This window comes from Phoenix dactylifera, chromosome 3, assembly GCF_051530095.1.
Source record: "Phoenix dactylifera cultivar Ajwa chromosome 3, Ajwa_hap1_PhDact_Kaust_v1.1, whole genome shotgun sequence".
Taxonomy (NCBI): domain Eukaryota; kingdom Viridiplantae; phylum Streptophyta; class Magnoliopsida; order Arecales; family Arecaceae; genus Phoenix; species Phoenix dactylifera.
The window spans coordinates 53,824,390-53,848,495 of NC_143192.1; the positions used below are offsets into that span (position 1 = coordinate 53,824,390).

Consider the following 24,106-nt stretch of genomic DNA (forward strand, 5'->3'; position numbering starts at 1 on the left):
CTAATCCTTGTTACAAATGGATTAAGTAAATTTAAGTATGACAAAATCCAGCTTTAACTCAAGCTGAACTCTGGCTGAAACCAATACCATACCTCAACTAGAGTTCCTCGTGCCGTTTTATTTAATTGTTTATAACTCATATATTGCATCTTATGTATCACCTATGATTAATTAGGAAATCTCTAGGCACAAATGTTGGTTATTACAACGAGAGACGACCCTTAAACATACCCTAATTCTCCAAACTCTAGTGAAAGTAAGATTCAATTCATGGTCACCTGGTCTAGCTACCAAGAACTTTTCAGCTTAATAAGCTAACACCAGATATATGTTTGAACAAAACCCCATCTATGTTCTCAAGCTACTGTGTTTTGTGAGCCAATATATCGAACCATAGTGATAAGGGTAGAGTTGCTCCTCTGTAACCTTAGCATCACAGGTTTAAAATATGAAAACAATTCCTTCACATATTGAGGTAAAACTGCATACATCTAACCTTTTTATCATGCAGTAGTCTGGAGCCTCATGCATTAAAACACCATGGTCCTCCTGAACCGCTGCTTCCTGCGAGTTCAGATACCTTGTGCATGGGCGCAGTATGCGCAGCATGTGCCTCCATTGTGTGCTGAACTTCAGCAATGGCATGGGCCACAAAAGTCTTCTATTTAAATTTCTGCTATATAAGCATGCAGCATGACAGATCCCCTCCCAAAACAACGGTTATAACATCATATGCAGCTGCTTATAACATAAAAGATATATCATAACCATCAGTAACCAAATGACACTGTTCCAAGCCATCTGACAATCCCCAAAAGACCAATTGGCAATCCCATTCGTGAGTCGCATACTTCTGCTACCAAGCTGAGCTTTGTACATCATGCCAGAATTCCGATGCCAAATGTAACTACAGTATAGTCATTCAGAAGAAGCAAGTACAGCAAGAAGCTTTCACATTAAATATAAAAGGTACAACTACAAAACAATTGTATGATTCCCATCAACAGATTACTTCTCACAAAGATGGATGGGAAGACAAATTCATTAGCCTAAACTTCGCAATGGTACAATAATTCAAATATGCAACCACAGGTAGTATCTTCACGTGATACTAGATAATCTACGCAGAAGTTTCCAAGTCTCCTCTTTATATGAATAGACAGGTACATGCTCCCTCAACGCCTGCAGCAGTATGGCAAGTAGATGATACATGTCATGCTTTCTTTTAAATGAAGGAAGGCTTAAGCTAGTCAAAACACCCGTTCCTTCCACCACATGTAACTAGTTGTCTTCAAGATGATCCTGGGTAGCATAAACAGAAGCAACTTCTCTCCATTGCCCTCAAAGAAGCAATTTACAATTACGTGACTGCTCAGACCAGCATGCACACCTGACAACCACCAAATTACGAGAACAAGCACCATCATGATAATGAAGCCTGTCCCCAAAATTTGTGGATTTCCTGATACAGTACCAATATCCCACATATTACAACAAGGACTATGCATTAGGAAACCACAAGTATGGGTACAATAATTTAGGCGCCTCTCTTCTTTTGGTCTTTGGCTGCTTTCACTTCTTTTGAGAACATTCTGGGAGCAATTGCCATGGCCATGAGCTCTTGGAAAAGCAGCTTACAAGCGTAAGGTATATGCACCTATATAAGGAAGATGGCATGTTTGGTTACGTAAGCGAGCAATCAAAAGGGGTGTCAGGCAGAAATAGTACTTCCACTAATTTAGTTTCTCTATTTAGCCGCACTCTGTGCATATAATTAAAACTTTATAAAATTGGGCGGAGCCACAAGAAAGAAAGCAAACATATGACACAGAAACATGAGAACATGTGGTTAAGATCAAACAGAACTGAAGTTGACTGGAGGCATCAGAAATAGTGCAACAACATACATACAGTAAAGCAGTAAAATTACATGAGATTAAAATTACTCATCCAACCTTGCCCGTCACAATTGCTCAAGAATGCTTACCTGTTTGAGATTAACTGAACTATCAGAAAAATCAACCGATCCCATTATGCTACATCACATGTTTGTGTTTCAGCTAGCAATCCAAAATATTATACACATATCATTCTGTCCAAAATATTACACACATCATTCCGTCCAACTAAATATGTGATGTGGCATAATGGGATTGCCAGCTGAAGTTATTACCCCAAACTTAACTAGGCATTTGAAGATATAAGACAACCAGGCATAAGTACCATGCGCAACTACATATACAAGGGAGTGAAAGCTATGTTCATTAAACAAAAGCCACTGAAGTATTGGATGGCCAACATTTTGAGCAATTATAAGTTTATGCATGAAGGTTTGCATAAGCAAATATACTTTAGATAAAGTCTCAAAAAACTAAAAATGCTCTCATATATGATAATTACTTCGCAAAGCATTTTTTGTAAAGGAAATGGACTAAAAAAGAAAATTCTTACCTGAACAATGTCAGTCTTGTTCTTGCAACCTCTGCACTCAAAGGAATTCTTCTTGAGGTTGGCAATAGCAATAAGTCCACATCTCTCACAAACATGAACCCTATAAGCATCGCTTTGGTCAAATAATCTTTCCTTCAGGAAATGCGCAGCCCCATGTGCAATCATGCAATCTCGCTCCATCTCACCAAAGCGGAGACCTCCATCACGAGAGCGTCCTTCTGCTGGCTGCCTTGTAAGAATTTGCACAGGTCCACGCCCTCGAGAGTGGATCTTGTCATCAACCATGTGCTTCAGTCTCTGGTAATAAGTAGGTCCTATGAATATCATGGCAGTCAACTTCCGCCCAGTGTGGCCATTATACATAGTTTCAAACCCGCGCATCTGATATCCACACTTATGAAGAGCTTTGCTGATATTGTCCACCTAGGAAATTTGTGATAATATAAGTATTTTTTGTAATGGGACAATTACAAATGAACAATTACATATTAAACTTCTACATCAGAATATATCTGAAATCAATGTTAAAAACATTATTTAGGATAGAACTCCTGATAGATCATTGAATTGGAAAATCCAAGTCACAGACCAGTTACAAGGAGATAGTCTACTATATAACTTAGAAGAGACCGTAGTCAAAATAGTATGTCTTGAAACTTATACAAGTTTAGGATCATCAGAATAACTTAGAAGACACTCGTCCAAGGTCAATCTTCAAAGTCACGTTTCTGTCTATGGGGGTAAACTTACCTCTCAAGAAATTAAAAAGAGATATTCAAAGTAGACTTCAAATAAAAGATTATAATTAACTAAACCAGAGGCAAATATGAACTCCAAAGGCAAAGCTCCCCTCAAAAAAAAAAGAAAAAATCAAATCCAGGTATGAAGTTGAAAGGTTCTAGTTGCGGTGACAGTTCTCAAACACATCTATCATATTTATTAAACCATATCTAGTACAAATCCTTAATGGTAATGCAAAATGAATAACATTCTGTTTTTGTATAAGCTGTCAACAATGTCTTTTAGCGAGATATGCAAAAATTACTTCCTCCTGGAGCAGAACAAAAGAAACTTCCCTTAATGTTCTTTAACATCAGATACAGTGCCTCAGAATTCTTAAACTGAATAAGCAAAAATGCTCCAGCATTTATAGCAAATTAAATTGTGACACGCTTCTCAGGTAAAGCTTGCATGAAGGTTTTACGGATTTACTTACTGTGACATCAGTAAAAGGGGTAGCATCTCCCTCCTTTCCCATATGGGCAGCAACCTTTCCCATGATGCACTCAATAAGTTGACCTATTGTCATTCGAGAAGGAATGGCATGTGGATTCACAATAATGTCAGGTGTGATGCCTTCCACAGTCCATGGCATGTCTTCTTGTGTGTACGTCATTCCAACAGTTCCCTTTTGGCCATGCCTGCTACTAAATTTATCACCAATTTGAGGAATACGAACTGACCTCATTCTTACTTTCACAAATCTCAAACCATCAGCATTTGTCGTCAATAGGACCTGTGATAAAGAAACATTACCTCTATTTAAGGAAAGAGTAGAGAAAAGGAAAAGGAACATTATTTCAACACAAAAGGAGAAAAAAGATATAATATCAATTATAGTTAAGTCTTGAAATATTTTCATGACTTAAGAACTCTATTTAAGGAAAGATACTACAAACAATATAATTGGTGGAAAATAAAACAATAGCCAACCTGATCCACCATCCCACTTTCACTGTGTCGTACACTGGTACTATGATCACGTCGTGTGTATCTTGAAGCTTGACCTTGAGAATCATCTTGAGGGATTGGAGATGTCTTTCCAATTATGACATCTTCACCAGAGACCCTTGTACCCTGATAATGTGCATAAATAATTATAGAATAACGAAATACTACTAAGTTATCCGACTACATGAAATAATTGACTGTCTAAAAAACTCACCGGAGGTGCAAGACCATCATCATCCAATTTGTCATAAGAGCCATGTCGCATACCCTGCATAAATAAGGGAAAGGATCAATGCACCTATGGTGCCTGGAGTTCAGATCCTTCATTTTAGCCTCAAGTACCCAAACACCTGACACTTAAATATGCGTATTATTATGACATAGCTATGAATCCATAAGACAAAATTCTTCATTATTAGAAAGATCCAATATTTATGCACTTGGCACACAGCACATCTATCGGCATCCATGTAACATAATAATCCACAAACCAAATGAACAATAACAAGCCAACATCTAATCATTCCAACCACTCACCATTGTATTTTCCCTATTTGGGCGCCCAAAGTCCTCTTTAACAAGAGTTCCCATCTTCTTTTCCTCATCTCTGGATATAGGACCATATATTCGAGAGGATGATAGCATCTTAAAAATGACACTAGAAGAACATCATAAAAAAGGAAGAAGAGGGAACCAATGAGGTACCTGTAAGAACGGAAAAACAAGGATCGAAAGAATCCACGATCTATTGAAGATTGGTTCATGATAACAGAATCTTCTTGGTTATATCCCGAATAGCAGGCAATTGCAACAATTGCATTCTACATTATGATACAATGCAAGAAGATATCAGAAGCATTCTGACAATTAACCATTTAAGCGCGCACGCGCGAGAGAGAGAGAGATTCATACAATGCCAGCAGGCAATTGTCTAAAGTGCAAATGTTCCATGGCACGAGTTGTAACGAGAGGCTTTTGAGGATAGTAGAGAACATAGGCCAATGTATCCTGAATGAAGAAGTGGATCAGCATCCATTAGGATTAACATTAAGAACAAGAGATTACAAGAAAAGCATACCCACCATTCGTAATTGGTAATTGGTTACATAAATCCCCATGGCTTGCTTTCCCATTGCTGACTGGTATGTATTACGAGGTGACTGGCGCACACAAACAACTAAAAATGAGAATAAAAAGTGACGGAAAAGAGAGATCAATATCATACCACTTTACTGGATAAATGCGAACCTGGTTGTGGTCAGGGAAAGGAATGATAGATGCACAAACACCCAAAATTAATGATGGATGGATCTCACAGTGAGTGTAAGTTTCAGAGTATGCCTCCTCTGGGTTCTGTCTTGCATTTACAAGATCCTGAAATATATAATTGTCATCAGAATTTGGAGTTTGCCATATAACTGACTCAACATGACTATGGTTGACCATAGCAAGTTTAAAATAAAAATAATTTCCAGACACGGTTTTGGATTGAATTAATTCACACAGGAAACAAGAAAAATAAGCAGCATATGTTCATACAGACGTATATCAGACAAAAATAAATGTATGTTTATCGTAAATGCACACAATGCGTGCGCATACATACACAAACACATAGTGTATAGACATGAAATAGTATAGCATGGCCAAGAAATTATTGCTCAAAGGCTTATCTTGTGATCCTACTTTGCAATGAGTTACTTGTATATTGGATTACAAGCATCATCAGTTGCTTGTATCTCATTTACAATTCTTGGAATAACCTACTCGACGTCTAATTAACTGGCAATTAAAGATCAAAGTAAATTACATAAGGTAAAACTCTAAATTGCTTATTCAGGTGAGCAACATACATAATATGAAGGACAGCATACTCCAATATGTATTGGAAATTAATCTGTAAAAAGGGCATGCTAGACATTATTAACTGCATCATCCGTCCAAGCATCTGGCAAAACTAATGCAATTTAAGGTGCTGTTTTTGGTGAAGAAACAGGTATTCTCTCAGTTAAAATAATAATTGCCTAAACTCATTTATATTGAGATGTCAAACGAGTACTGTTGATCATATAGAAACTCACATTGATAGTCATGGCTATCATTGTAGTTTCTTCTTCCTCAGTATCAATGTACTCTATAAATCCTTTCGCAACAAGATCATGCCAACCTTCCTCTGGAGATTCCTGGGAAGAAGAACCTCGAAGGATTCAGTAGCTGATTTGAACAAATAAAATACATATACTTGATCTTAAACTATCAAGAATAGCAAACCCTTTGTTGCAGTGCTTGAATATGCCTTTTCTTTATCAGCAGCCTTTGGTTCTCTACAATAAACAGTGGACGACTACAGCGGCCATAGTCAGTATAAAGCCGTAGTTCTTTGAGACGAATATCTCGTACAACTCCAACCTCCGTGTTGACATCAATCTGACAACAATAATACTAACTATAAGCGAGCAGTTCTCATTTTTTTTAAGGAATAATGAAAATAAATTTTTGCCAACTAGTCTCAAGAGTAATCACTGGACAATGACAGAAAGCACGTCCCATTAGTCTGACCACTGGAACCACTGGGGCATTTCAGAGTCAGTGCACTTTCAATATATAACTTGACAAGAAATTAGTGAACCATTACTGGTTCTTGCCATATAATATACAACAAAGCACTAGAGTTTGGGCTCACAATTCAAGTGGTTCACAAGGGTATGATCCACTCCTCAATTAGTTCTATAAAAAAAATAACCAATATTTGCATTTTCCGATCAAATTTTTGCATTCATGTTGGCATAAAGAAATGAAATTGTAATCAAAGATCACAAGGAGAAACAATTTTACTGAAAGACTATATAGAATTAATTTTGTTTCTGTCATCACAGTCCTACCACATTTACAAATCAAAAAGGTCTCTTTACAACAAATATGTTCGCATGCATGTTTGCATGCATGTATATATGTATACAAAATTAGCTGACTCTCCATCCACAGTGACATAAATAGTTTATTCATAGAAAAGCATAAAAATGAAAAAGCACTTTGAACCAAAAAGGCAAAAGAAATATCAAGATTCAGGACAGATTTCCTAGACCACAATTCTACCTTCCCTTTGATTAACAAAATAAGAAACAGGGAACGTGTTAGGACTAGTTGAACATTTACCCTTATAAGGTAAACCAATCTCACAAAAAAAGAAGTTTTCCAATTTGAAATTCATTTCGAATATAAAGAGATTCAAGCATGTTATAACTCTCTGAGTCCTTATTTATCTGTGTGTAAAATAGATATGAACTACTTGTAGTTCTCCATCTGTCCAACTAAATTACGTCTTATAGATGGTTTGCCAATATGGGAAGCAAAAGAACCAAGTCTTAAATAAAACGAAAACCAAGGGAGAGACTGAACAGAGAACAAGACTGCACTTATTCATCATAGCCTTGAAACCACAATAGCTACAGATTGACATGAAAGAAGGCTTCAGACCAAGCTGGAAAATGACAGTCATCCGCAATTGGAGCAAAAAGAACCATTAGGACTCCAAGACAGGATTGATGACCTGAATCTAAATCAAATTATAGCTAGGCTGATTTGACTTAACATAATGTGGACAGGATCAGCACTGTTCCGCTCTAAGAATTGCAGCCCTACAAAACTAAATAATATGCCAACAGAAAAATTAGTTTTTCTGTATTAGAAGTTTATTAAGACAAAAGACTAAGACAATGGAAGTATATAGAAAGATGATGTGAATTTTTGAATATAGATATCAAGCAAGAGACTTCAGGCAAGACACGTTATTTTGGAATATCACCAAATACATGGAGCCATGAATCAAATTTACAATCATATAGAAGAAGATAAGAGGATTGGAGGCAGGCCACTCAAACTAGTAAATCCACTACAAGCTCCAAATGTGGAATGGGCATATCATGAGGAGACATAGTAAACCAGGAGTCAGGCAGGACAATTGAACTGTAAGATAATTTATGCATACAGAGACTGAAAACTCTGAAAAGAGAGCAAAGAAAGCCAGCCCGTATGCTGATTGATAAGAAAAGGCAAGAAATATGACTGCTCAAATGAAACATGTCGAAACTTCTTATACATAAACATCATGGAAGTAAAGAAGTTCCAGGGTTCTGTTGTCCAGCAAAGAATTAAAAATTGACAAGAAACATACCACCTGTAAATCAAGAGGTTAAAAATAAATAGAAAATAATCCTGGGAATCTAATCATTAGGATGTAGTTACCACAAATACATAAAAAAATCATCAATCTGTCATAGAATGATGATTAAGTATCAAAATCCTGTTTGCAGGCTTATGTATCCAAATCGAAAAAATTGGAGCTATAAAAAGGTGTGCATGCAAACCTGTCTCCTCAACCGTCTTAAGGTCCTCACCAAGAGGTCAGGGTTCCGATGAATACCCACCCAGGAACCATTGACAAAAATTTTGGATGCTTGAGGAATAACTGCAGGTGATATTTCCTGAACAAAGCAAAGTCATATGACTTGATGAAGGAAAAGACAAACCTATATTAAAAAAAGATAGACTAAGGCGCCAACCTAAAATGCCAACTCAGCAAATGGGAACCATAGAAACCAGACATGAATCATAAGCTTGCAATAAGATGTATGTACCTCAAAGTTCTCAGTACCCCACTCCTCTAGAAATTCTAAAATAGGATGTGCAGCCGATCCTACAGTAATGTACACCATCAAAGCGAGATTTTTCACCAATCCACAAGCCTGACATCAAAATCATAGAGGACAACTTAGAAACAGAATATGATGTATGGAAATAAACAACAAGCAACAACTTATACTGCATTTACTTTAGTTGGCATTATTATCAGCTCTTACATCTCTCAGATTACATCGTATCTCACAAGAATCATCCAAATGCTGGTTTCATATCCATTATAAAGAAACTTCCGACAACCAGGTTATTACCTGTCCTTCAGGTGTTTCAGCAGGACACATCATTCCCCAATGAGAATTGTGCAACTGTCGAGGTTTAGCCAACTTCCCTGATAACACGAGAAAGAAATGTTTCTCAGAAATTAAAAATGTGTTGTTAAAATTTAATATGAACAATAAATTGGAAGCTTCATATATTTTTTACCTTCACGTCCTATAGGAGAGTTCAACCTCCGCAAGTGAGAGAGAGTAGAAGCATATGTTAGGCGATTCAAAACCTGTCAGGTGGAAGTATATCCAATAGTAATCTTACATAAAAGAGTTATATACTGAGGATTTCTTTTTAACAAAATCAATAGGGGTGAAACAGACCTGTGAAACCCCTGCTCTAGCGCCAGCTTGATTTGCTTGTCCCCAATTTCCAGTAGCAAGGGAATATTTAAGGCCACTTGTGATGGTTTTAGCTTTGATCGCGAATTGCAAATTGACATCTTTTCCATTATCCACGCACTGTCCCACATAAATAAAGATAGTTTACAATTACTACCAAACAGATTTGCAGAAATTGTAACTTAAACACTTCAACTATAAACTAAAGGAGTACAAAGGCAAGCATTAAAACCTTTTGGACATATGATCTCACATCCCTGGTCAATTTTCTAAAAAGCTGCATTGCAAAAATTAATCATGTCAAAATTTTAGTCTAAAAAAATAAATCTCAAAGATGGACTTATGAAGCTTCCAGGTTTTGTAAAAACAAACCATTCTGAACAAGCCTCCAAGTAGAGGACCAGCAAGGTCCAGCCTTTTGTTGCCATAATGATCCCTATCATCTTCTGGTCTTCGTCCAAGTGCACACAGCAACAGCCGATGAATAATGTAACTAATGAAAAAACAACACAGTTAATATCTCAACTGGAATTTATATTTATGTCGCAAAACAATTTACTTTGGAAAAAGATGGGTAACTTACCCAAAATAGTATGCTTTCTTAGTTTCACAAAATTCTCCAACACCAACATGAGGCAACATTTCTTTTTGAAGAATTTCTTTAGCATACCTTCAAAAGAAACAAAAGAAACTGATGCAACAAAGAAAAATAGCAACAACCAAACATATATCTAAAGTCTGCCAATGGCAGGTCCACCTAAAGGTTCATGCGATTGGGCATACTTGATCCTCTTCTCCCTCGTGACACCAACAGTTGCCCCTCGCTTCCCTATGTAGTCCAGAGCCACCTGCAAGAGAACTGGTAGTGTCATACAAACAGTAATAAGAGGGATTGAAAAACAAGGAAAGAGAATGTAGCTCACCAAGAAATAACCAGGAAACATTGTAGAGAACACTAAGGAAAGTACTGTGATTAAATTGCGCATCTAGTTCCCAGATAATATCAAATTTATTATTCTCATAGCACTGTCAATTCTAGTTCATGCTGAAAGACAGGTATACTATACAGTCCAAGGCTCTTAAGTTTCAAAGATTTGCAGGATTAATTATACTTTTTTTGAAACAACACGCTACATTTCTTGAAAAGACTGTGTACCACCATAGCTTCTTATTGTTCATACACGTGAATTATTTGTGGACAGGGCCATTGGGGTATAATATTTCTGCTGTCCTTCTAAATGAATAATTGAATTTAGCAGGTCAGGTAACGTTAACTTTTAACCATTATCAGTAATTACTGATAAAGAAAAGAAGAATCATATTTGAAATAATTGCAGTTTAATCATAACCAAACTCCATATATATGGCAGACACAAAATGGAAATCTTTATTTCGATAATTTTATTCTATAAATTTCCAGATATGGTGCAAATGTCTCTACATATTATCACTATAAAATCATACTATGAAGTAGATTCAAACCATAATATTAATATAGAATTCTGCATTCCGTATCAGTCTCCACTTAAAGTATCAATGAAGCACTTTGCAGCAACCTAAAAGAATTATCAGCTAAAGGTGCCAGAAAAATGACCACCTTTTCTTCATAACATTTCATTCCATTTTCACAAAGCTGCTCATACATCTCATGGGGAAGTTTCCTCTTGATACGGGATCGAGGTTTTGTTTCTGTTGCAAACTATCCTACTATCATATCGCCTATTCTTGTCGCTCAAATATATTTTCCAAAGATTTTTGATGTCTAATTTGCTCAAGTAAACTTGTTTTTCACAGGGTTAGTTACAAACAACCCATGAAAAACATGGGTGTACAGAACAAATTATCAGCCATCAAAAAACCTCACAGTTTGACCCCCTAAAAAACTTGTACACAAGCACAATCGCAATCATATTGAAGAGCTTGAAATTACTAGTGCACTAGATTAAAATAAACCGCAGTATATGCTACATAATCCCCTTCCTAGATCAAGATTTAGAGCTCATGTTAACCCATTTCAGAACCTTAAGGTCTGCATTGCATCAGTAAATGCAAGTACGAATAACCAACAAGTGTAATGCAATTTAAAGTAAATAAACAAAAAAAGATAGCATTATCATGTGACTGAATGTCATTATAACAATACAAATACTGCCTACTTCAAAAAGTTGAAATATGAAGATAAAGGCAATTAACATCATACAAATTATACAAGACAGCGGCCATGTCATTTATGGTTAGTATTACTTGATACTCTACAATGAATGAAATTGTTCCCTTGTATTTGCACTTTGGCTCATCTCTCAAGAGTAAAAATCTCTGAGAGGAAAAAATGCAAAAACTAGCCCAATCACATAAATTTAATACCACCTCATATCCATAAGAAACTATCTTGAACAAGAAATAATTAGGGTTCTAAACAGGTTGGATTTCAGGTCAAATCTATGCTGTATTCATATCCGAACTCAATTAGATCCGGATCCACCAAAATGAGTAAGCTCCAAACTCGCATGCAAATTCAACTAATAATCGGATTCAAGTTGAAATTCAAGTTTTTTTGAGGCTCAATTTAGCACATGCTTTTAACGGGACACTAGCCAAGGATTAACAAATTCCAGCACAAAATGAACTCTTATCACAATAATATGTGGTAAACTATGATATGAGAGGAGTAAGATAATAGGAAGTAAATGATTGGTTTTGTTCTATTTATGTTTAGCTTAATTGAAATATAATCAAAATCTAAATATTTTTTGGAATTTTGGAATTAAAATAGCAACAAACGAGTGTGAAGGACAGCATGCATGAGAAAAAGGTGTAAATCCAAATAAGAAGAAAAGAAATTAACACAAATCATTTAACCAGTTTTCTTTATATTTCCATATTTACATATATTACATATATTGTTTGTTTTTCAGTATTTGGGTTATTGGGTTTTTCAGATTCAAACATACATAAATCAGGGATCAATTCAATAAAAAATCGCATCCTACATATAGAGTCCAAATTCAATATAATAAGGTTATTGAAAACTTATTTTGAATCCACTCCCCATTATTATAAAGTAATCGGGTTGGGTTATTGAGTTTTCAGATATCATTTACACCCCTAGAAATAATTCAGTCCAAGAACCACAAAAACATCTGTATTCTGTAGTAAAAATATGGCATATAAAAGATAACAGAAATTACCTGTTGATTTTGAATAACAAATGCTTCTTCCAAAGATGGTCGCAGCAATTCCATCATTTGTGTATCACTGAAGTCATAGCATATATGTTCTAAAATATCTTTGTCGGCAACAAAACCTAGCGCTCGAAATACAATAATTATTGGAATATCGGCTCGTATGTATGGAAGAGTAGCACGAATATACTGTCCTGAAGAACCCTGGAAAAAAAAAAAAATCAAAGTAAACCTTTTCCAGATACATTTCAACTATGGCATATATAAGTGGATTAGGATAGGCCCACCTGGGAGAAAAACACAGCATAAAACTAATGTCAACAGAAACAACTACATATAAAAGAAAAATTTACCCCTTTGGCACTGGTACGGGAAAGCATGCGCACAAACATGGTGCTTGCTGGCCTGCTTTGGGACTCTGGCATAGATCGGACTTCAGCAACATAAGCATATTTATTGGGCTGCCTTTTCTTAAAGACATAAACGTGATTGGTGCTCATCTTCTCCTGTGCAATCAGAACTTTTTCGCTCCCATTAATTATAAAGTATCCACCTTGGTCATAAGGGCATTCTCCAAGTTCTGTTAGATCTTTTTCAGAATTCTGATACAATGTGCAATAGCTAGACCGTAACATAATGGGAACCTGCACAGGGTGCAAATGAAAGCTAACTGAATCAATCAAAAGAAAACAAATTTCAAGCAACTAAGTTCATTAATGCTACACATTACCTTCCCAATAAAAACTTTGGGAAATTCCTGTGTCTCAGTCACTTCCTCACAGTCATGCCCTTTCTTTATAACTTTCTTCGTGACATCAACATATAACGGGGCTGAGTATGTCAGATTCCTCAGTCTTGCAGCTTTTGGGAATAATGTCGCAGTTTCTCCATCTGACTCTGTCATCATAGGCCTGCTCAAATATATTTGGCCAAAGCTGATTTTGTATATTGTCTGCAAATTACAAATTATGTAGCTCAGCAAAAAGCAGAAGTTTACAAAAAATGTAATAGCACCACAATATCATAGAAAGTCTGAGGATCTAAGGAAGGTGGTGCAGGTCAAAAGTATGAAATAACACCTTAAAGGTAAAGCTCACATCCAAAACTAAGGAATGGCACTAAATAGAGTTTATGCTAGAGATGGTAGTACTGGCGATGCTGACTCTTTTCTGGGAGGCAATAGAGGCTTAAGTACGATAACCCAAACTGATCATCATTTATCCCTGGGGTTGCAAAACTTGAATTTGCTGCCCACATATTCCAACAGGAATAACATATATTACAGCACAAAAGGACCTATTTCTGTTTACTGTTATCCACCTCTGTTTTTAACAGAAGTGATCATTTTAAACAAGAACTAGCATGGAAGATTTTCAGATTCATGATAATGGACTGAAGATGCCAAAGACTTACTTCAAATAAAATAGGTGAGTTGAACATTGGAGCAAATGCACGTGGAAAGTGACTTCCCCGTTACATTTCAAATAAAACTTCTCAAACATTTTGCAAACTTTAAGCCGTAAAGGTCAATCAAATAAGTTCTCCCATCACAATATAAACCATGATCTACCCAGCTTCCATTAGTGCCAAACATAATAAAATAGTCATAACAAAATTTCAACTCAAGCCAATTTTTATCTTGGCAATCTTCGATTGTTAAAAGGATTGTTGAGATTTTTGGGGTAGTGGATACTGATTTGTTATCTAAAATACATACATCACATAAATTCATCATCGCTTATTTCCACCAAGACTAGCTTAGAATTTTGATGTTTGTCGGTTTAGAAATTTGTGGGGCACCCCTTATTTTCGGCCTAATGGATAAATCTCTTCAGTTTAAACTGAAAACTCTTTTAACCTCAACTGGCCTATGTCTTTTTCTTTTCTAGATGTCAAATATTTACTGGAACTGAGCTTATCCATCTCCATCATCCCAATTGCATCGGTCCCTTTTGCAATTAACTTCATACCTACTCGATTCAGAAGGCTGGTTCCTCTCAGATGATATAAAGGATTATCTTCCAGTGAAATAAGGATCAAGTGCTCTAGGGTTTCATTCACTACTCCCTGTCCCGGACCAGCTTTGACCTTCTTCTTCTGCTACTTGAAAAAGTTCCTTGCAAGTTTCAAGAAACACAAAGGGGTTGCCCATATTCTTATCTTCAATGAACTTTCCTTTAGAATTAGCAGAATTGATAGTTTTCATTCTTGTAATTAGTCCTCGACTTATTCCATCACAAAGGATCATCGGATTAGGTTACAATCTCCTTTTCGTCCATCTAATTTTACCGGAATCATTGGCCGCTTCCCTTCAATCAGTCTAACCCTCCCCCTACCACCTACTTCACTTCTCCACAAACCAAAATACCTCCCCATTCAAATGATCAGGTCCAATTAGACCCTATCAGAGGAAAACGGGAAATAAAAAGAACGAAACGGGAGAAGAAAAAGCAGCTGCGGAGGGAGGGCGCGGACCTCGACAAAGTCGGACTGGCGGCCGGGATTGTGTTGGGATTCAGGTCGGATCTCGATGTTGGCCGACTCATCGACGATCTCCTGCATGGTGTTCTGGATGAATTCATCGAAGGAGTCGAGCTGCTGCCGCACCAGCCCCTTCTCCTCGAAGTAGGCGCTGATCACCGCCCACGCATCCTCCTGGGTGATCTCCTCGTCCTCCTCGTTCTCGTTCTCCATCATCGCGTAGTCCTCCATCTATATCAAAAAAACCCTAGCTTCGATCGATCCAGAACCAGGCCTCGATCGATGGAAGAGATGGATCAAAACCTTCCGAAAGAAAAGAAACCCTAGAAAAAAGAGAGGCAAGAAAGAAGGGCTTCTTCCGGGCGGGAGAGGAGAACGAGGACTTAAGGGGGTCGAAGAGCGGAAGTGCGGAGGCCGATCTCGATAGCGCAAGAATCGTACTTTAATAGAAGGGAACAGGTTGGTCGGCGAGAGGGTCGGGCTGCGTTGGGTCGGATTGGTCTTTAAATGAAAATTTTGTGCACGTGAAATACACGTGGTTGACACAACGCTGTGCTCAACCGGGCGGTCCCACGTGCAACTGCGTGATTTCACATTGCTCCCGGGTTGGGAAATCGGGCGGCCCAACCGCAAAATAAGGCCGGCTTGGCCTCTAGCTCTAAATCGAGGTACAATTTGAAATTTTGAATAAGATGAGATGTGTTTTGGATGGTAACAGAAAGGGTGGTGCGGATTTTACAATCAGATGTTTGAACTCTAGAGTGGTTTGATTTTCGACATCTCAATTTTTAAAGCAGAGCTGAAGGCAACTTGGGATAGTTTTTTGTTAGCTCAATGTTTACTGAGGGTCAATGTCATCCTACTTAAGAGTGACTCGACTATAATGATTGGTTAGATCCAGAAAAGTCGTAGAGAACCCGAAGAGTGCCATCCTTCTTCGGGATATATGAAGTATGGCTAATAGTGACATTGTCTTCAGGGCAAGGCATGTCTATGAGGAGGCCAATGGAGCTGCAAACTGGGTGGCTTTCTTTATAGCAAATCACTCTAGAGATTCTTTAGACTAGTGAAAGAGAGCTGCCTCGGGCGCTCTGTGACTTATTATTATTTTTATTTACAAAATATCTCTATTTTCTAACTAATGTTCTCATATGCTATAGAAATGCCTAAGCAAAGAAAACTATTATTCCTATGTGTCTGCATTTGTAAATAGTACATATTTTGCTCATATTGAACAATAAGTTTGATATAAAACAGCATTTTTTTTCATTAAATATTGCATGAGATTTGACATGATATTACAATGAAAAATATGACCTACATAATTTTTTGAAAGTTAATCAACTTCTCTCTCTTGCATGCATGGTCATATTTGGTATTCCAAATTGTTTTTACTCAATATTATTTGATATTGATGGGGGGTGAAATAGATCGTCCTGCCCACAACAAAAGGACCACTCATTTTCGGCCCAATAGACACTAACGCCGACCAGACGGGACCTTGGTCCGGCGCAGAACCAGCTCGACTTCGGATTTCGCCGAAAGCTCCTTCAACCTCAGGAATATTCGCCGACTCGCCTCGACCAAGCTCGGGGCACCTTCTACGATCGCCCACTCGCCCCGACCAAGCTCGGGGCGCCATCTCCGATTCGCCGACTCGCCCCGACCAAGCTCGGGGCACTTTCTACGATCGCCGACCCGTTCCGACCAAGCTCGGAGCGCCTTCTCTATTCGTCGACGCGCCCCGACCGAGCTCGCGGCGCCCAATCCAATAATACACCCGGACCTTTGAGCTCGGGCGTTCTACCGAGCGTGCCTCCGAACCCGGGTCGCTAGGCTAGCCTCAGCACCCGTCAAGCCGACTTCGCCAAATGCATGATGCGACATCTCAACGAGCTCGGCCTTGCCGACAACCGCACCCACGTGCGTGTCTACGCCCTTCTACGTGGCCGTATATTGCGATACCACCATGTCATGCTTTGCCTGCTGGCCCATGACAGTTAAGAACAGCGCCATGCTATCCCAATCATATCCTGCTACGACTGTCAGCGTCTTATCGTTCTCAAAAACGGACTGCACCGCACGCCACCGGCAAGCTCTAGCCGCGCGCCATCTGGCTTAAAGCCATCCTCTCTCATGATGAGAACGGGCCATACCACCACCACTTGGGCAACTCTACAGGAACTGTAAATAGTCTCATCAGGTAATGCTTAAAAGACTCTTTGGCTGGACTAACTGAGCTCCACTCTAACTTGATCGTCGGAGGACTCTCACCGAAAGCATCGGTGAGGCTTTGTACAGATACACCGACCCGCTGGAGGTGGCTCTCATCCTCTTTCTTAATACTCCAGTAGCTCCTTTGATTCTTCCAACATGGTCACCCTCGGGCTAAATTTGAACCACAACAAATGAAATTGGAAAATCTCTGTCGTGGTTTGTTTGCCTGCAAGGAAAGTTGTCAGAAGAAAATAAAAGAAAAGTGATGTATCTTGGAAAAGTACGATGTGTTTTTCAGAGATTCAGAATAAAAAATCAAAGATATGTTTTGCTTATTCTTTTTTCTCTTTACTTCCATTTTGGAGTGTAGAAAAGCTACATATGGGTGCAACATAAAGGAATTGTTCTGCAGATATTTCTTTAAGATCAGTGTTAACTCCATCCTATTAGTTTCTAGCAAAAAGAACACTTTGATTACTGTTCTTTTATTGTGAAAATAGTTTTCTATGAATTTGTAGTTGCAAACAGATACAATTAAGCTTAAAGATATCGGGAGATTTTTCATTGTTGAAAGAAATCTGAGAATGAATTTTGTTTCTTTGTTATACTAGCAATATAATATGAATGCATTGAGACATTATCTTTCCTTATTTAGTTGATAGTTTTGCCAGATGGGTTCGGTTTGCTTTACGTGTTGCCTCCATCATTATGAATGCATTACTTATTTGCTTGTCTTTTACGTTACTATCTTAAAAATAACACCTTAAGTTATTTGTTTGTGTTTAATTTTGGCTCATAGCGAACTAGAATTCAAGCCCTTGAGGTGATGCATTAATATGTTATGGAACAAATGGGGTGGGACCTTTTGTCAGTCTTCTAGATATTCTGGGAATCTAAAGGCTTATAATTGTCTTGACCTGGAACTCGGCTTGAATTCGCAGTTTTGATGCCATGCCGAGAGTCTCTTGTTAAAAAGTTTCATATTCTGATGGAATTTCTGGGGGATATGGACCATATGGTTTTGGTATGTTACCGTTAGATGTTTTAGAAGGGCTCAAGCCTCTGGTGTGTGTCTACGATTCTAGTTGACATGTTGATGTCCGAAACATGAAAACGAAATATTCAGTCATAGGAATGACATGAGAGCATATGAGGGTGACATATCATTGTGACTTTCCTAGTGAAGAATAACTATGTGACTTCCGTTTCTGTAATTTTTATTTTATTGGTATTGCTTAGAAGGGTTTTCTAGCTGCCTATGCTCAGTATATTTTATTGTTTTCGGCAATAAAACAAAAATGGGGATTGATTTCCATCTTTCTTCCAGTTTATCTGTTGCATGGCTGGTTTTATTCAAGGTCTACTCTGATCTACTTTGTATACATTTCTGGAGTGCAGAATATGCTCATGTAAATTCCAAGAAAATAATCTAATATCTGGAGTTCAAGCAAGATTTAAATTGAGGGCATCTAGTATTTGTTTATTTGTTTCCTTGTTATTTAATTTGGCAGTTTCCAACTAAATACTGGGTGAAGAAATACATGTCTGGGAGTTTTCTGCTCCTGTCTCTGCAGAGGAACGCACGTCTGATATGTGGAATGAACCAAGTCTTAGATGAAGGCATTTGAAGTTTGCTATATCTTAGGTCCTTCGCTTTATTTAAACTGAATATTAATGCAGACAGCTGCATGAATGGGCGCCCGTTGATGTTGTATCCATGCAAATAGAATCAGGTTGCTCTGGTTTTGGTTCTTAACGGCTGGTGGATGGTTAATCAGTTGGAAAACGTAGTTATTTTCCATCTCAGCCTATAGGGTGACGCTTGGACTCGTGAAATTTGGAATTTTACTGGCTTGATTCATCATCCATTAAAGCAAACACGTCGTAGATAAATGCTGTAAACATTGCTGTCAGCAACTCAAGGTAAATGTCTTAAAAGACCTCCATCTTCCCTCAGTATGTTTGCAGGAACAATCGGGGACGTGACGGTTTGGTTTTGTACCAGGTTGTGCTGTAGCAACCTTCATGTATGAAGGCTTGGTTTTAAGTTTTGGCGACTTCATGCTCTCATAAGGCCTTAGGGAGGCTCGTTAATTGCCATCTCTACTATTTAGACTGTTTGGTTGCTGCTGTGTGTGTTTACTCGTTTCCTTTATAGAATGAGTGTGGTAGGACAACAGATTTAAAGGTCATTACCGGAAGCATTGGTGTGCTAGAATGGATCAACGCTTTGTCTAGATGCCTGGGATTATTAGTGTTTGCAACCCCTAGTGAATGCCTATTTCTCAAGGTCAATGTTGCCTGAAAAGAGATCATTGTTCTGCATAAAACTACAAAAAATTTCACTGGGATGGATTAAATCCTTTTACAGAAGAGCAAGATCAAATTTCAGATAAAGCAATGGATATGCATAGTGGTTTCATATATCCATTGAAAAACAGGTAGTAATGACACAACAATTATTTAGATCAGGGGATTCTAGGTTTTGGCTATATAATCATATTTGTTTAAAAAGTGCTGCATGTTGGCGGAGGCCGGTGTGGGCCAAGTCAGCAGGGCTCCCTTGCTAGGGGATTGTTGGTGGAGGTCGGTGTGGGCCAAGTCAGCAAGGCTCGCTCGCGGCGAAGGCCAGTATGGACCAAGTTGCAATCGAATGCCGGAGGGGTGCTTGGGATGGTCGGTTTAAAAACCGTGGTTAAAGCCTTGACTATTATCTGTGGGTTTTAGTGAAATGGCAACTCCTACAGTCTTAAAAGTGGTAATAGAGCCAGCGACACGGGTTTCGATTCCCAGGACAAGCGATTAAAAAAGAAAAAACTCCCTTGCTAGGGGGGTGGAATTGTTGGCAGAGGCCGATGTGAGCCAAGTCAGCATGGTTGGAGGATTGTTTTGGTGGACCAACTCTTTACAACGGCATTACAGAATCTTCCTCTGTAGCACCTTGCATTTTAAGCTTATGAAAAATGTCATTCAGCCAGTCCTAACAAATAGAGCAAAACGCGGTTATTATATTCTCAAAAGTCTCTGGACAAAAGCTTTTCTTCCACTTTCTACCATAGGACTGGCCTTTCAGATGTCCAGTGTCTCCATAATATAGCCATGTTTCTCATTATTTTCAAGATATTCCTCATCACATTATGCAGCATGTTAGTTTTTGAAGCAGTACATTGTTAGTTTCACACTGAAACCATGCCTTTATGATCAATAAGTTGCAGATGCCAATGCTCCATGATTAATGGATACCCCAGCATCATCTTGTGCTAGACCACCTTCTCCACTTTCTACTCCATCGTCCTCTTTTTCCCACAGGAATCCGGCATATGCTGCAAGAACATGGCTGAAAGGAATAATTGGTTGCAGAAAAAAACATCAGTGTTTGAGAAATCTTTTTTCTTTCTCACAAAAACTTCAGAACATTCATCAAGATGATGAGCCTACTATACATGTATACCTATCATGAGGAGTGGCCTGAACTGCCTGTTCGAAATAACTAGAAGCTCGTTCCTCATCATGGTGCTGCTCCCATACCAATTTAGCATACTGCGACAGGATCTCTCCATCGCTGGGGTCTGCAAGTATAGCACGAGAGTAGTACTCCTCGGCTCTTTGAGGATCACCCTTGGTCTAATACAAGAACATAGAATTGCATCAGATGGGAGGGAATGGATACATATTTGATAACAGAGTACCTTGAAGGCCGGTAAAGAAAATAGAAGCACATTAGATAGGATAAATCCTTCAATTCTATACGACATACTATTTGCTAGAAATAGACTATAAACTAAAAATCAGTAGATCAACTTCTATATCTCAAACAAATATCCTATGATTTAGTAATTTCTTTCGGGGTGAGTACATGGAAGCAATGTACTTTACGGCCTGCACAGGAACATGTAGTTAGGAGTCAAAGACTTCTAATGGCAAGATGATTAGGTATTTGGATACAGCCTCATTTGCCATTAAATTCAGCCTCTGCTAAACAAAATAGTTTTTAGAACTGTATTGACCTCCTCCTCAGAAGTGGTCACATTATGGCTCAATATGGGAGATGATGACTCTGAAAATTCCTATAGGAGAAAGCATATATATACTTCTCCTTTGGGTCATGCTGGCATTATTCATTCTTCCTGCTTACGTTCGGATTCAAGTCTTCAGGATTCATCAGTTATCTAATTGCTGCAATTACGACAAAGCCCGTATCTAGCAACGAGGAAAGAATTGCAGCACATGAGGAAACATATAAACTACTAGATCTGGTTCCATTCTTTCCTCAAAATAAAACAAGTCTAGACCTGGTTCGACTGTACCTTGCTTGCCCCTTTTGTTTCTCCAAGTCTCAAACTGAAACAAAGTTCAAGATGAATCAATTAGATTTTACTCCTTATTTTTTAAAAAAGATCCCCCCCCCCTTCTTCTTCATTCAAGATTGTTTACAGTTTTAGAGCTCACGCTTATTAAGTTGTTGGATGCCACACCCACATAAAAGAAAGGCTGATCCCTGGCATATATGTTGTCAGGATCAGAAATGATAATTAAAAATTTCCAGTTGCACATTCTGAAGGATGTTATCAATTTCAAACCATGACTTTTCTCCTAAGAACCCCTTCCAGAGCGATCAGATCTCTTTATATATATATATAACCGCACTAAGTATATGGAAATTCTAACGCTTTATTTCCTCTGTTCCACAGCACAGCATCCGAGATATAAATTGTTAATTAACAATTAACAACAGATAATTAGAACGAGGAAGCTAATGCATCACCCGCTAATTGATCACTTCTCGATTCACCGGGGATGTGGGAGCCAGTGATTGGCTAAGAGCAGGTGGGGCCCGACTGACACCTCAAATCCACACTTTATTTTATAGAATCTATCTCAGATTTATTTTATAGAATCTATCTCAGATATGAGATTAAGGTCTAAAGAATGTGAGATGGGTCACCTGGTAGAGAAACTGAGCATAGTTTCTCAGGAACAGAGCACTGCCCGGGTTCTCATCGACCATCATCTTATAATAAGTCTCCATATCGAATTGCTCTCCTCCAGTGCCGGTCAGAACAGCAAACTTGCCACCGCCGCCGCCGCCCCCAGCATTCATGATTCCGGAGCCCAGCCGATCGATCCCGAGACCTCTGGCCAGATACAATGGTGGCACCGCATTGGCACCAACTTTTCCAATTTCCCGAGAATTCTCGTCCAAGCCGACATTTTTATCCTTGCCTGAGAAGCCAAATTCTGCTGTGATGATCTCTCCGATCGTAACCGATCTTGTGAGCCCACCACCGCCCTCTTCTGCTTCGTCTTCTTGCGGTTCTTCTTCCTCTTCTTTGGAACTGTCCATGGAGAACGAGGGGATGGTCTCAAGAACTGGGTTGGCTCGGCGGCGGGAGGAAGAGGATTTTATTGGGAGGTGGTGGTGGTGGTGGTAGGAGTCGTCGGGGAGAAGGTATTTGATGTTGCCCTCGGAGTGGGCTCTTCGGAAGCCTAGGGAGGAGGGGTCGCAGTCGGAGGAGCCGGAGAGGGGGGAGAAGCGGCAGCGAAGGGAGGTGTTGGGGTGACGTGCGGTGTCGTAGGGGAAGGAAGAGGAGGAGGAGGAAGAGGAGCTTCTCTCCAAGCTGTGGTGGTGGTGGCTGCCGTTGTTCGAGGGGCTTTCAGAGAAGAAAGGGGAGGAGGAGGAGAGGAGGGATCCCAAGATTGGGGTGGAAGAGCTCCTCAGCAACATCTTCTTCTATTCTAGGTTTCTTGTTTCTTCTTCCTCTTCTCTCTCGTGAGTCGTGAGGTCTGGATCTTTATTTGGATCTCGTGGTTTCTCCGTTTCCGTCGAGAGAAGAAATAGGGGAGCCAGTGAGGAGCAGTTATGGCGTGATATGGAGATTGACAGCTACGTTTCCCGTTCTTTTGCTGATGCACGCCGGTTATTTCTCAACGGACGTTTCCTCAGCCAACTTTTTTTTTTTAAAAAAAAGTAGGACGTTTATGGGATTTTCTTTTTTCTTTTTATATTAATTTCGGGTAGATTACGGCCTATTTCTTTCTCAATACAACTTCTTGTCTATTCTCTACACGTAGGGACTCCATTGGTTCGGAAGAATTTTTTTATTAATTTATGTTTTTAGAAGCTAATGTCTAAATATATAATGTTTCAAAAAATTATTTTTGTATATTTTATTGACCATAAAAAATAGCATATTGTAAGTAGTCTATATTTTGTTATACTTATATATTTTTTAAAAAAAATATAAAATATCTGTTATATCTTTAATAAACAAAAAATCATAATTATTTTATTTTAAAATTTTAAAAATATTTTTAAAAAAATATTCTAATTTTCTAATAAAAGCAACTTTCCTATGTTCTACATATTTTTTAGTAAAATATAAATATTTTATTTTTATGAAAAAACTACTTTTTTATTTTTTAAAATTTTTTAACCAAATATAAATTATTTTTTTCTTTTCTATTGATCATACTTTCTTTCTTCTCAGCTGGTACTAATCAACTAGACAACTCGCCAGATTTTGGTTCTTTATTTTTCGAAGAAAACATTATTATTTTACTGAATTTTTAATTTTAACATTGTGATTTTTAAAGCTGGGCGTCCCGTTGGAAGTAAAGGTTTATTTGCCTTGTTGAAGGGTTAAAGCTCCGAGGAAAGTGGGTTAGTACTAAATTCTCTTAATTGTTTCGAAATGGTATATGAGTGCCCAAGTGAGGTACGTTCTTTTTGCTGCGAAT

General features: G+C 38.3%; 2 protein-coding genes across 2 annotated transcripts; both read right to left on the reverse strand.

Moving 5' to 3' along the window:
• Window positions 1-936: 936 nt before the first annotated feature.
• On the reverse strand, window positions 937-15,629 carry NRPB2 (DNA-directed RNA polymerase family protein). The gene is made up of 25 exons (XM_008803040.6): window positions 15,146-15,629; window positions 13,401-13,622; window positions 13,024-13,314; window positions 12,677-12,874; window positions 10,272-10,336; window positions 10,072-10,158; window positions 9,861-9,981; window positions 9,721-9,765; window positions 9,471-9,608; window positions 9,304-9,376; window positions 9,132-9,208; window positions 8,820-8,927; window positions 8,550-8,666; window positions 6,454-6,609; window positions 6,264-6,365; window positions 5,431-5,556; window positions 5,265-5,342; window positions 5,095-5,190; window positions 4,888-5,003; window positions 4,720-4,789; window positions 4,397-4,450; window positions 4,165-4,308; window positions 3,668-3,967; window positions 2,452-2,874; window positions 937-1,657 (listed from the first exon to the last, which is right to left on the reverse strand). The coding sequence occupies exons 1-25, from the start codon at window positions 15,380-15,382 to the stop codon at window positions 1,538-1,540; spliced, it is 3,564 nt and encodes a 1,187-aa protein (XP_008801262.2). The 5' UTR covers window positions 15,383-15,629; the 3' UTR covers window positions 937-1,537.
• Window positions 15,630-20,416: 4,787 nt separating this feature from the next.
• LOC103715452 (uncharacterized) lies at window positions 20,417-23,148 on the reverse strand. Its single transcript, XM_008803070.6, has 3 exons — window positions 22,314-23,148; window positions 20,820-20,992; window positions 20,417-20,705 (listed from the first exon to the last, which is right to left on the reverse strand). Exons 1-3 carry the CDS (start codon window positions 23,091-23,093, stop codon window positions 20,570-20,572), a joined length of 1,089 nt encoding a protein of 362 aa, XP_008801292.5. The 5' UTR covers window positions 23,094-23,148; the 3' UTR covers window positions 20,417-20,569.
• Between the last annotated feature and the right edge of the window lie 958 nt (window positions 23,149-24,106).

Bases quoted from the DNA above. Each gene is read 5' to 3' on its own strand.
- NRPB2 (XM_008803040.6), bottom strand. From the start codon at position 15,382: ATGGAGGACTACGCGATGATGGAGAACGAGAACGAGGAGGACGAGGAG. The intron at 10,337-12,676 runs GTAATTTCTGTT...GTTCTCTTGCAG, and splicing joins TTGTTATTCAAAATCAACAG to GTGGCTCTGGACTACATAGG. The intron at 8,667-8,819 runs GTACATACATCT...TGCTTTGTTCAG, and splicing joins GGGGTACTGAGAACTTTGAG to GAAATATCACCTGCAGTTAT.
- LOC103715452 (XM_008803070.6), bottom strand. From the start codon at position 23,093: ATGTTGCTGAGGAGCTCTTCCACCCCAATCTTGGGATCCCTCCTCTCC. The intron at 20,993-22,313 runs GTGACCCATCTC...TTCTTGTATTAG, and splicing joins ATGCTCAGTTTCTCTACCAG to ACCAAGGGTGATCCTCAAAG. The intron at 20,706-20,819 runs GTATACATGTAT...TATTCCTTTCAG, and splicing joins CAGGCCACTCCTCATGATAG to CCATGTTCTTGCAGCATATG.